A 13,505-nucleotide genomic window follows, 5' to 3' on the forward strand; every position below is an offset into this window, starting at 1 on the left:
TATATTTACACATCCTATCGTTATTTTTGAAAATTTTGCTAATTTAGAAAAATTTGAACTTAAAAGATTCCCTTACTTCTGATATATTCTAGAGAAACATGAGTTAGTACAAGACACAGAAATCCCATTACCTTAAAGGGCCATACTCACCACATCTAAGATCCAAGTGTTTACTCTTTAGTAGCATTGTGTATCTGCTTTCCTACAAAATCACAGACTGGAAGAAGTCTGGCGGACAAAGAAGGATCACTAGGAAGCACATGCCCACATAAGATACCGACAAAGAAGGAGCTAAGCAGATACCGGGAAGCAAGTGCCCATATAAGATCAGGACTCCGCTGCCTCACCCACTCATTTTGATTAGTTCTTGGTGCTAGCTCAGTGCAGGGCAGTTCCAAAGTATTCTTACCATGGTACGCAAAATAAAGTGACAGCTCTTAGGGTCCACAGGGACAAGACAGTGTCTAGTGGCTATCCCTGGACATATCCAAAAGTCTCACTTCTCCCAGCTTATTAAAATAATGATGGAGCCAGGTGGTGGTGGCGCACACCTTTAATCCCCAGCACTTGGGAGGCAGAGCCAGGAGGATCTCTGAGTTTGAGGCCAGCCTGGTCAACAGAGCAAGATCCAGGAAAGGTGCAAAGCTACACAGAGAAACCCTGTCTCAAAAAACAGACAAAGCAAAACAAAACAAATATGGTTGAAACCCAAGGTACACTTACTTCTCAATGTCCTGCTCCTGAAATGCTGGGAAATCTGAGGAGGGGCCCTCTGCCTCCCCAACCCCGGCACACAGCCTGAGTTTGAATGTTACTCACAGATTGATTTTATATAATGCACACTCACACAGTAAGTTTATTGTTAAAGTATTATGGTACCATATGCAGAATCAAGGGGTTGTAAGAAGTACGGGTTGGTCTTCTTGTGCACTGACATGGAAATTCTTGAATAAATGAACAAATTATCAGCTAGGAAAGAAAACTGGAGCAAAGACTTCCTATAAGTCTTCTAATCCCTCTAACAGTTATGGAAAACATGCTCAAAAATTTAGAAAAACATTTTTTAACATTAGACATCATATTAATAAATAAGCTATATTTACCTCAATAAATTGAAAAGACTCCATCAGTTTTAAGGGCAGTCTATATCTGGCTAATGAAATTATAAATATAATGTAGGCATCAAAAACTACAGGGGCGGCATGGTTTACATCTTTCCCGAATATCGGAACTGTTAATGCTGAGTTTCCAGTTCCAGGATTGTCCACTCCCCTAGAGGTGAACAATCTTCAGAGGAGACACTGGCCAGGGTGGCACCTGCTGAGGAACCATCAAGTGGGGACGACAGTTCACTCCATCTGTTCCAAGTGTCAGCATGTGCTGAACCCTGAGGGGCTGCGCTATCTCGAGCTAGAAAGAGTGTCTGGTTGATTAAATACTGTGCTAAGCTTAGGTCTTCAGGAAGAGAACTTGTGACATTTAAGTTTGCGTCTTGTTCAGAGAGCAGCTGTTTCAGCAGTGTCCAGTCCTGTTTTGCAAAGTGCTGATCATCTTCAGAGCCCCTGTCTATGACATGGATTTCTGATCCCACTTTCTGCTCAAATGCTTCTGTTATATCCACCTCATAGATTGGAGAGAGGGTTTGAGAAGGCCGGTGGTCATACATGCAGGTTTGTGCCAGTGTGCCACAATCATCTATGTCTCCTGAAATAATTCATAATACTACACAATGTAAAAATTGCACATCGATACCCTCAGAGTCTTGTAGAACAGTATTAACACCATATAACAGTATTAACTCCTCTCAGAAAAACACAACATGGAAAAAATAACATTTTTACAAAATTGACAACATTTTTGAGGCATTTATTTTTCTGTTAAAAAATTCAAGGGTAATTTTAGCAGCAAAATGGTAACTAACAATAATTTTCCACATTTTAGTTTGAAAACTTAGAATACAGAAAATAACATAAATTATTTAAACATAAACATAAAAGTACACACAAATCTACTTCACTATAATAGAAACTCAAGGAGGGAAAAAAAGACAGTCATTCGGAGAGATCTTAAAAATAACAAGGTTTCAGGGGTGGGGGATAAATACACTGTATCTAAAGGCTTATTTGTATACTGCACATGCAAAGGAGAGTGCAAGCTAGGACAAACAAACAAAAATACAACTTTGGAAGATATCCTATTCTTATCATTTTACTGAATAGGGATTTCTGGTCAATATTTTTCTTAATTACGATACACAATAGTTACTCAACCAGCTACTATTGCATATTTTAACTTATTAGTCTGAATTATTGAAATAAGAAAGACATAAACACAAAACAATTAGACAAGAAATTATCTTAGCATGTGAAAGAAGACTGGGCCTTTTCATATATTATCATTGCTTCTAAATATAATCTCTTAGGAAATTCATCTTTTTGCTTGAAAAATTTAGAATAGAATTATATTGATCCTGAAGAAAGTCTTAGTTTCTGTAAAATGCATATAAATTATAATAATTAATCTAGTTAAAATAGTTTAGTGCTTTTCAGTACATATTACTATAGTTATTGCACAGCCCTCTTAGATATATATACTAGAAAATCCATGAACATATCCAGTGTAAAATAAGATTTCCAACAGCGAAGATGCTTATTCTTCATATACTTCAAATCAGACATAAAAACTGAAATGACACCAAACGAAGTTCCTTTTTTTTTTTTTTTCAGGTAAGAGCTAGTATGTTATCTGTGTCTGGTAAACAAGGTTTTCCACTAAATACTAATTATTCACTAAGATTGTAAGCAAACAATAAATAATGAACAGCTAGCTCATTTTCATATTATTAATAAATTTAAATTCTCATTTAAAAGCTGGAACTGTAGCTTAAATATTCTAATTAAAATATAACATCCAGGGCCACAGGCCACTCTAAACTTCTAGAACTTATTTCCCTATGCATCTAGCATATCATTTCTGTACATTACCTGAAAACACAGCATTATTAGCTTTCTTGGGAGCTGTGGGATGGCTCTCTTTCATGTGACCTTCCTGAGGCAGAACCTGGCTCGGATAGGAGTCTAGAGACTTTGTGGAGCTGAGTTCTCTCCGATGAAGCTCCAGATGGCATGGTCTTTCTTGAGATTTCATGTCACCATCCACGAGCACACTGTGCTGCTGGAAGTCATCAGCCCCCTCACTTCCATTATTTACTTCTTCATCTTCTGGAGAAAGCTGTTGGCTTCCTGTGGATGGGACATCTAACCTGTTCTTCTGGTCTGGTGAGACACTCTGTTTATCTATTCTTGAAGAGTCTTTGCTACTAGGACCCAGGCGAATGCCTTCACTTTTATATACACTACTGCCTTTATCGTTGTGTTTACACTGTACAGTGGTATCTTCACTTTCTTTTGAAAGTCTGGAGTAGCTTGTCCTTCCATGGTGCTCATAAGAAACACCATCAAAAACATCAGAAGGTGAAAGAGAACCTACAGAGGGTTGGAAAGGGGTGTGGACCTCCCCTTCATCAGACCCCACTTCCTCACACTCATCTACTGAGAGCAAGACCGACCTTTTGAACCTTTTAGTTGCAGAAAACTCACGACTTTCATGTTCAGCTCCATCCTCAAAAGCTAAGTTGATTATTCCCTGAACGTGCTGAGTACCTGAGTTGGACGGGGAGGAATTTTCCCCAGCATTTTCGGCTTCTGACCTTTCATCTTCTGTTTCATCTGCTGAAGAAGAAACCTGGTCCATTTCCTGAGCGAATGGGAGAATGCCTCGTGGAATACTGTCTTTCTCCCTGGGATGGGTCATCGTGGATCGAGACCACACTTCTGGCCTTTTCCTGGGAAGCTCATCATCGCTCGTGGAGTTGATGTGGGGAAGGTCGTTCCCACTTTGCTTTTTCATTCGGACTTCAATCCTCAGGTTAGTGTCATACGCTTTCAGTTCTTCTGGGGTGCTGGTGTCACTGCTGCTCCTCCCGAGAAAGTCACGGCACAGCACAGTGCCGCACCTGGAGATGCCTCTGTCATTGGAGCCCTCGTCATCCTGAGACCCTCCAGCGTCATAGTCTTCAGAGCGGGGCTTTATGTCATCCGAGGATGTGGTAGCACTGCCAGTGTCCGATTCTGGGCTCTCTCTCTGATGTGTGCCACTGGAGCTCAACTCCCAGGGACCCATGAACCTCGGAGCGTCTGGAGTTTCACGGCTCTCTGGGGTTTCTGATGTTTCCATATTTTTATAACTTTTTTCTGATGGGTATCCCAAAAGACATCTGGAGGAAACAGCTGAGTTGACGGTAGCACATGTCTTGTCCTTGGTAGCGAAGTCATTGGGTAACTGGCTCTGAATTGATGGTTTTCTTTGGTCTTGAGCAGCGTTTAGGGCTCCACTTGTCCCTTCAGGAACACACAGTGAAACTTCTTCCATTCTCACACAGTTCACACTTGGTCTAGTGTCTGTGGTTTCTCTTCCCGTTCGTTTCTCTCTGTCTGATAGTATGTAGATTTGCTCTGCATTTGTTGAGTCTGAGTCACACACTGGGTTAGAGTTTATGGAGTTTTCATCTGGACTTGGAATCACAGACTTTGGCGCAGTGATGCTACGACGATTCACATTTGCATTGCAGTGGTTCAGGTCTTTGTAACTGGGTGTGTTGCTTTGATCTACACTGGCTTGTTTAGGCCTCAGTTCATGTTTTATTGATTCCTCCAGCTTTGAACTATTTTGGCATTCTAGCTCGGGTTTCCTTTTTTCTTGACTGTCTAATGGCTTCTGTGGGTGTGGTCTGCACAGTGACTGGCGTGCTTCTGCACCACTGCTCTCAGAAGCCAGGTTAACCAGGGATCTGTGAGGCCTCTGTTTAAGAACATGGTTCTTGTCACTGGCATTGGCAAGTAAGCATTTCTGTGTGGTGGCTGCTTCGGTTTTGGAAGGTCTTTGAGAAGCCTGAGTTTGCAGGGTCCCTTCTCCAGGAAGCACTTTCTGTTTTGAATCTTTGTTATTCAAAGTTCCACCTTTCTTGGACTGACTTGGGTTTTTAGGCATCGGCACCACTTTTGCATTAACCTTCTGCAAAGTTCCATGTCCTTGCTTGACCATTTTTCTCTTAGGTATCTGTTTGTCTGCAGCTGGACTGTGCCTTAACTTTGTCACACTTTCATCAGACTGCCGTGAAGACACTGAAGATCTTACAGAGTGGGGGGATTCTCCGTGGGGTCCTAAGAAAGTGGGAAATGCAAACTAGTCTCAAATTCTGAGTGAAATTCAATGTTTTCAAATCACTTTAGAGGAAATAAAATCAATAAAAGCAACCAAAAGGAGACATCTAATACTGACAGACAAGGAATAAAGAACAATCATAAAGTAAAAAGACTTTCCTATTAGTATTTAAAATATAGAGGGACTATTTCAAGACCTATAGTAGAATCTCTTTTCATCAAGAATTTTTATTGTTATTCAAAAATTGAATTTGCATAAATGGGTAAGAGTAGAAAATCTGATTTTCTTTTATCAAAGCAGCAAGAAAGGCCCTGTCTTTGAAGTGTTTTTAGGGGAGGGGGAATTAAAAATAACACAGCTGAAAACAGAACCAACCGAAAATAAAATGGACATTTATGCAAATTGTTAGTTTTTCTTCCAACTGGAATAAACTTATACTAGAGGATGACAATTGTTGCTTATCAAGGCTAACAACCCAGATCTACAATGAGAACCGGACTGTCGGATACAGGAAATACAGAGTAAAGTTCATTAATTTTTCATTAAAAATCCCATTTATGCATTCTGGTTAAAGTCTTAGAAATAAAATTTGGGGCACTCCAATCTGCCAACCTCAATTACCAGCTTTATTTCTGAGTGTGTTTGGGGTGGGGTGGTGTGGGGGACTAGAGACTGGCCAAGGACATGTGAAAGGTAAGCAAGTCTTCTGCCACTGAGCTACCCAGTCCTATGAAGTCATTTATGTCTAATTTCCAGCTAGTACTAGAATATGAATAATTTTATCTGCTTTAGTTTTCACCTGACTTTCAGTATTAATTCATTATGCAAATAAAGATCATTTTTCTGATTTTAGAACTGCTCTTATGCAGGAGTGCTTTAATACATAAAAAGCAACTATTTGTGCATGTGTGTGTGTGTGCGCGCGCGCGCTTGTGTGCAACTAAGTATGCACGTGCATGTGTGTGCATGCGTGTGCATGCCAACGGTCAGTCTCAGTTGTTATTCCCCAGGAGCCTCTTACCAGCACTTGGGGCTCACTGATTAGGCTAGGTTGTATGGCTGGCTGTCGAGCCTCAGAGATCCATCCATCCATCCTGCCTCCCCAGGGCTAAGATTCTAAAGTGGGCTTCATTACACTTGGTTTTTCCCCCTAACCTTTATGTACTGAGACATTCCCTCAGCCCCTCCACCTTTCCTCTCCTTCTTGTATTTTGAGATAGTATCTCATGTAGTCCAGGCTGGTTTTGAACTCACTCTATTGATCAAGGATGACTTTAGCTTTATTTCCCCAGTGGAATGACTACAGGCATGTACCACTAGCCCCAGAAAGGAAGGAAGGAAGATTTAAAATGGTTCCTATGTGCAGAGTATGTGGCCTTGTCCGCATTCCTCTCTCTTAGAACACTGAAAACAGCAGCCTGGTGACAGGCTCTGCAGGAACTCCCCCAGCTCCTGCTCCTTTAGAACTCTTCAGTGCTAGTTCACAGACAAAATTCCTCTAGTCACCAAGGAAACTTTGAAGAAACCTAGGCATCTCCACAAAAGGACCAGAAATACAGATGAGACAATAACTCCTTTAAATTTTTCTCCACGAAGGACAGGAAAACCAAAATCAATCCCCAACAACAAAATATTCCTATGAAATCCATAAGACTTGAACCACGCCCCACTTTGCTAATCTCTAACTGCAGGTCCAGCCAGAGCTTTGCTTGTCTAGCTGACACAGGACTGTACCCAGAATCCTCAGGGCCACTGCAGCTTTACCTTGAATCTGAGCCAGGGTGGGAGGGGCGCTCTTTGTCCGTGGCTGAGTGTGTCCACTGCTGCTTCCTCTCTTCTTCACAGTTGCCCGGGGTGCTGGATCATTACGGCCTTTGCCACTCACCCTTTTTATTGCACGGAAAAAAAGGACTGCACTCAGTTAGCATTAGTGATATTCCGACACAGGAACCTCCAATACAGTACACGACCACAGCCAGGTATGACCACGCATCTTGTCAAGAAATAGAAACAGCTCTCTTCTGAAAATAAACCTATGTTCATAAACCTTTGTTTTGAAATAGTAGCCCATGTATGATATGACAATGCATAACTTCACATGCCATTTAGTACAGCTAAGAAACTTTTATTACATTGCACCATTTTATATAAATATGAAATAAAGTTTAAAAATACATTTTCACTAATACATTTAAATGAAGAAAGTCTTTAAAAATGTTCAGTTAGAAGTTAGCAGAGATAGGTGAAGAGTCCTACCTGCTACCTATGTTAGAGTCTTGTTCATGAATGCTTTTTTTATTGGATGTTCCATTGGTAATTCTTGAAACTGGTCGAGATTTTACAGCTATAAATTAAGAAATATCAGCCATGAGAAAGAGAACATTAAAAATAGTAACAAATTGGGTAAATATACAGGTTAGACGCTAAAAATCAAGTGCTGATGGGAAAGACCATGCCTTCTCATTTTGCACATATGCATCAAAACACATTTTATCACCTAAAAGCGATGAAAGCATTCGAGGATCATTCTTTCTAGGAACTTTTCAGTATTAGGATCTACTAACAATTAGGGCTTCAGGGCTAGAGTACAGCTTGTGTAGCAGAGTGCTTGCCTAGCGTACAGGAAGCACTGGGTTTCACCTCCAGCACCATGTACACCAGGGATGACAGGACGCAACTGTAATCTTAACACCTAGGAGGCAGAGGGAGGACCAGAGTTCAAGAGCTCATCAGCGACACAGCAAGTCTGAGGCCAGAACGGGCTACCAGAGAGAACGTAGCTAAAAAAAACTTTTTGGTTGGTGATCTAGATTCTTTGTCCAGCATGTGTAGGGTCATGGGTTTGTCCTCTCTCTCTTCTCTCTCTCTCTCTCTCTCTCTCTCTCTCTCTCTCTCTCTCTCTCTCTCTCTCACTCACACACACACACACACACACACACACACACACACACACACACACGTTAACAAACAGAGTGCTAACCCACCTACAGTTGACATGACTCCATTACTCAACGCCTGTCCTGGAGAGTCACTCAAATGCGGCTTCTCGTCAGATGACCAGTCTCCCATCGATCCGTTTTCTTCGGGTTCATCCACACATCCAGAGGAAGTCAGAAGCTCCATACTTGAATTTATAGATCTACTGGAGGGTCCGACAGTAGTGCGGCATGAAGAATCTTTCCCTGCCAGTGTCTTCAAAGGCTTGGCTCTGGCTTGCACATTCAGGTTTGCAGTGAGGACCTTGGGCCTGGCCCCCGTGGTCTGCGCTTCTTGGCGCCTTACTCCTTTTCCATGCACCAAGTCCTTCTGTCCATTTGCTGCCACTCTTGCTGATCTTCCCACAACTTTGGACGACAGATCTTCCAACTTGGTGTTATCACTGTTTTCTGTCTGGGGCTTTATTATAGTTTTAGACTTGCCAGAAACATTTTTCACCCCGGTTTTCAATTCTTTTGTAACTTTGGATATTTTTGTACTATCATCATGCTTGAATGCTTTATTTACGCTATTTCTGTTAGTGCTGGATGTATGTCCAGATGCTCCTAACCCATCAGATTTCATCTTCTGATTAGTAGAGAGATATGTTCGACACGGTGTTTTGTTATTTTCTGTCCAAGGTCTTTTTTTTATAACATCAACATCAGAACCTTGTCTCCTTTGCTAAAAGAAAAAGAAAAAAGAGAAAAATCTTATAAATCAACAAGTCTTTGATACAGAATACTTTATGTTTCAATAAAGTTTTGGTTTTGTCATTGTTATTTATTGAGACAGTGTCTAACTATATAGCTGTCCTGGGTCTCACTCTGTAGCCCAGGCTGGCCTTGAACGCACAGAGATCCTTCTGCCTCTGCCTCCCAGTGTTGGGATTAAAGGTGTGCACCATGATACATGGCTTCAGTGAAGTTTTTATAAGGAACAATTTTGTAAAGCTCACATTAAGCTAGGCCAGTGCTCTCCCAAGGAACGGCAGAACCCTGGCTCTTAAATTCCTGTTAGGATTCAGGATCACTCAGAATGCTTTTTACATCATTTTTTTCAATCACTTTTCATAAAAAAAACTTTAGGTTTCTAACTATATTATCTCAATCAAATCTGAAATGCAGTACTAGATGTTTATTTAATTTGTGATGTTACAAAAGAAATTAATCCCCGAAGACTCAGGCTGTCCTGAGTAAATAACACTTGAGAGTTTCTGAAACCCATTGTCAAGGTCCATGCTAACATTTTTATCTATCATTTCACTTTCATCCTTCAAAGCAACCCTGTGACATAGCTCCTGTGGCTATCTTCACTGTTGGATAAGAAATTAGGTATTAAAGCAGACATGTGACTTACCCAAGGTCACATGCCTGGAAAGGGCAGATTGGGACTTGAGCTCATGATTTACTGCTTTTAGGATGTAGTCATCTAAATGGTATAATCAGGGGACATTATAAAAATTTTCATCAAAAATTCTTCAACTCAATGCCAGGAAGAGTGTAGGTTTAAAAAAAAAATCCTAGATGGTCGTACAGTACTAGCCATCCATAGTCTGTGGAGGAAAAGATATCCTGAAAACAGCTGAAAAGGAGCAGGGCCCAGGTTACAGAGAAGACTACTCAACCATGCTCTGGCCTGACTGATAAGGAAGGGAACAGCAAAACCCTCAAAGATGGTGGGAACTTTAGAATAAAATGCTGTAAATACATCAACATATATAAACAATGTTGATTTTTTTCCCCTTGGCAAAGCTCAGTGAGACTGTAGGCAGAGCTTATATTGTCTTTATCCTTTATAATTAAACTCCTTTACATCCCACAACATACTGGCAGGGCCAAGAACGTTTGTAAGTGCTGTTAAAGTAAGTGTGAAGTGATATATCATTTAAGGCTTAATTTCTAAATATGAAAAGGCTCTGTATGTGAGAAAGTGAAAATACTTGGACAACACACATGTATATGCATACATGAATATGTATAAAGAGTAAATAAAGGCTAAATCTAGGAAAAGCAAGGTATAGTGATAATGGAATCAGTAGACATTGTCTCAGCTTTGCCTTACTGGGCCTGGGAAATTTTAAGCATATTTTGGCTTTAGATTACATATATCTGTAGAGTGGAGAATGGTTTTCTTCAGAAGAGTGTTCCAGAATTCTAACTGTCGTAAACTTTTCTTCATTTCTTATTTTCTTGACCAAGTCTTAACTTGAAACATAATATCCCCCCCACCTCTGTTTTTTAAGACAGGGTTTCTCTGTGTATCACTGTGTAGCCCTGGCAGTCCAGGAGCTCACTGTGTAGACCAGGCTGGCCTCAAATGCACAGAGATCCGCCTGATTCTGCTTCCTGAGTGCTGGGATTAAAACGCACACACCACCATGCCTGGCATATTTCTCTATATTTTAACACTGACAATTTAGCATGCTTTGCCATAAGGCCTCTTCCCCATGCTTAAAACGGATCCCACTTAGCTAAGTGTACCATTATCTCTGTGAACTTTGAACTATTATGCTGTGGGTAAATTATGTATTACATGAGATAAATATATCCTTTAGAAATTTCACATTAATATCATATACCATGACAAGGATCCAGTGTCTATACATTTCTAGGCAGCCTTAAGACTGATGTCTGCAAAGTTTACATAATTTTTTATAAATGTACAGCCCACTGGGGGTGGTCACCAGTTTATTGACAAAAATGAAAAAAGAGGACTGGCCTTCTAAAAGGAACCCTATTTCTGTTCGACATCTTTTCTATTTCAGTGGTGCCTTTCTGTGTTGGCCATGAACTCACAATCCCCCTGCCTCAGTCTCTCTAGTGTTGGGATGACTAACTTAGACTACAATGCCCAGCTTATAAACAAACTCACAAGACAGAACAGTATGAGTCACTATGTATCTAATATCCAGCAGTAATAACTACCAATTCATGGCCAATTACCAATTCATATTTTGTTTGTACCTGCCCCCATTTTATTTTGAAACAAGCAACAACAATTAGAATTTGTTCTATTTTGCTGCCTCAGCAGCAGGTCAAAGCCTAGCACACCAGAGGGTAGATTTCCAGCACTGCAAAAAAAAAAAAAAAAAAAAAAAAAAACAAACCCAAACCAGACCAAACCCAGTCAAAGAAGGCGGGAAAAGTACACAAAAATGAACGAGCGAGCGAAAGCGGGTTGTGAGGAAGCACAGAACACACTTAGCAAGGCTAAGGAAATTAGGGTTTCCATGCTCACAGAACCAGAAACTGTCTTTTTTGTTTTAAGACAGGTTTTCATTAGCCAAGCTGGCTTCGAACTATGTCCATTTCCCAGGACTGGGACTGGAGGAATGCACCAGCACTCTTGGTTCTGGGGGGCTGCGGTGTGTAATTCTCAACTTATTAGATGCTGGGGGCTCAGGTCGTGACGCACAGCAGAATATGAAACTCTCCAGAAAGCAATCCCAGGAGGTTTGCTGACAAGCCCCATGTCCCAGCCTCCAATTGGAGCCTCTCAGGGCCTGCCTTTAGCCAAGGGGGTATGTCATGGCTGCAGAAGCTGCAGCTCCTACCTAGTGGGTTATAAGGAAGAAAACAGTATTCCCACCTAATTTTCAATGGAAACAGGTTCTTTACATTCTAAATTAGAATGCTAAATGAAGAGTCCATATTATCATTGGAATATGCACAGTATAATTTTGTACTTACATATTTTATTGATTACATGAATATCTGTATAATATAATACCATTTAGAAGGAAGAAAAATACATTTCAGGCTATAATAAAATCATCAAATAATTTTCTTAAAAAGGAAAAATAGCAAAATTGCCATTTTAATGTTTTAAGAATGGGGTGCAGTCATGTTACTCTGATGATTACACAGGGAGTCTCTAGAACCTTGTCATGTTCTAGTAACGGAAAGGCAGTCTAAAATCAAACAGAATCATAGATGTCTAAACAACTCCTGGTTTACTGGAACAGCTCCAGTATGTTAATTTGCCAAAAAAATTTTCCAGGAAATAAAAAAAGGCATATATTTCCTATACCAAATGAATATCAGAAATTTACATAATTTAAAATGTATATATTAAATGCTTAGTTGATTTTTTTTAGATGCAAAATTACTTCCTCTTAAAAATAGCTTTAATGAATAAAAGATCTATTTTGAAGTATAAAATAATAAATTGCAGTAGCTTTCTCATCGGGACCTGTACAACGCGGGTGTCTACCTGCGAACTGGTGAGCACAGGCTTTCTGCCTAGTCTTCGGTCGTCACCTTTGTCAAATGCAGCTGTGGGAAAACAAGCAATTTATTTCCATCAGAAACATTGTTACTACCAGAGAAGCCCAGAAAAGGAGAATGCCAGGAGAAAATGTTAGATTGTGATATTGAAAAAAAAAAAAAACCAACTTGAAAGCAAACCAGTACACAAAACAATTTATATCATATTTTAGAATAAAGAACCTATTCTTCAATCTTATTTTCTGATTCAGAAAATTTTGTTTTTAAAGTTAATAAATGAAAATGTAAAATCACATACATTCATTTAAAAAATCTAGAATTTTCACAAACTATAAATTTTTAAATATCTGGTTTCATTTAGTTTCAAAATTAAAAAAAATATTTTATACATAATTTAATATGAGAAAATATCCAATACCATAAGATATTCTGCTGAAATTAAAAATATTTTCTGGCTGTACAGATTGATTATAATGGTGGAAAGAGAAGAGAAACATATGTAGTTCTGAGGACACAGCAGGAGACAATCCTGCAACTCATCCATCCTCACTGGAGCTAAATAAAAATTCACTTTGTAAGTTTATGTGGGAGTTACTGGGAGCCTCATGCTGGGCACCAGGAAAATGCAGAGAATGCATCTGAGGGTGAGGGCGAATGTCCAGTTTGGATTTTCAAGGTTTACAGGGCTTGAGGTTTTACTTTGAAGGAATGTATTTATTTTTAGTACACAGCTATGGAGCATCTTCTACAATTTCTGTTCCACAGGATGCACGCTACAAGGCAGAGCAAAGGCTGATTTGCAGCAATCAAATGACTGCACAATAATACACAGAAATTTAAAAAATTCTCCAATCAGTAACTCAGCAAGAGAATGTTAGAACAAAGATGAGCCACAACAGTAATCACACACAGGTCAGGCTTCACTACACCTTAACCTCTTAAAATTCAAGATTACCCTGATGCAAGGAAACACAATTGAGAGCTTCATATGATAATTCACTGCTTTGCCACGGACAATTTGTCTACGTATGTATATGAGTACGTGTAAACTTACTCCAATCTGTAAGATTTGTAATT

The 13,505-nt window shown here is 39.8% G+C and overlaps 1 protein-coding gene across 2 annotated transcripts in view; it reads right to left on the reverse strand.

Moving 5' to 3' along the window:
• Window positions 1-649: 649 nt before the first annotated feature.
• Window positions 650-13,505, reverse strand: part of Btbd8 (BTB domain containing 8) — a 65,301-nt gene continuing 52,445 nt past the window's right edge. For both annotated transcript variants that reach the window (XM_036200612.1, XM_036200613.1), the window contains 6 exons: window positions 12,415-12,476; window positions 8,208-8,883; window positions 7,480-7,567; window positions 6,988-7,109; window positions 2,985-5,222; window positions 650-1,704 (listed from right to left, as the gene is read on the reverse strand). In XM_036200612.1, the coding sequence (XP_036056505.1) occupies window positions 1,235-1,704; window positions 2,985-5,222; window positions 6,988-7,109; window positions 7,480-7,567; window positions 8,208-8,883; window positions 12,415-12,476 (3,656 nt within the window). In that variant the 3' untranslated portion in view covers window positions 650-1,234. The remainder of the gene's footprint in view (window positions 1,705-2,984; window positions 5,223-6,987; window positions 7,110-7,479; window positions 7,568-8,207; window positions 8,884-12,414; window positions 12,477-13,505) is intronic.

The sequence above is a fragment of the Onychomys torridus genome, chromosome 10 (assembly GCF_903995425.1).
Source record: "Onychomys torridus chromosome 10, mOncTor1.1, whole genome shotgun sequence".
In the NCBI taxonomy this organism is placed as follows: domain Eukaryota; kingdom Metazoa; phylum Chordata; class Mammalia; order Rodentia; family Cricetidae; genus Onychomys; species Onychomys torridus.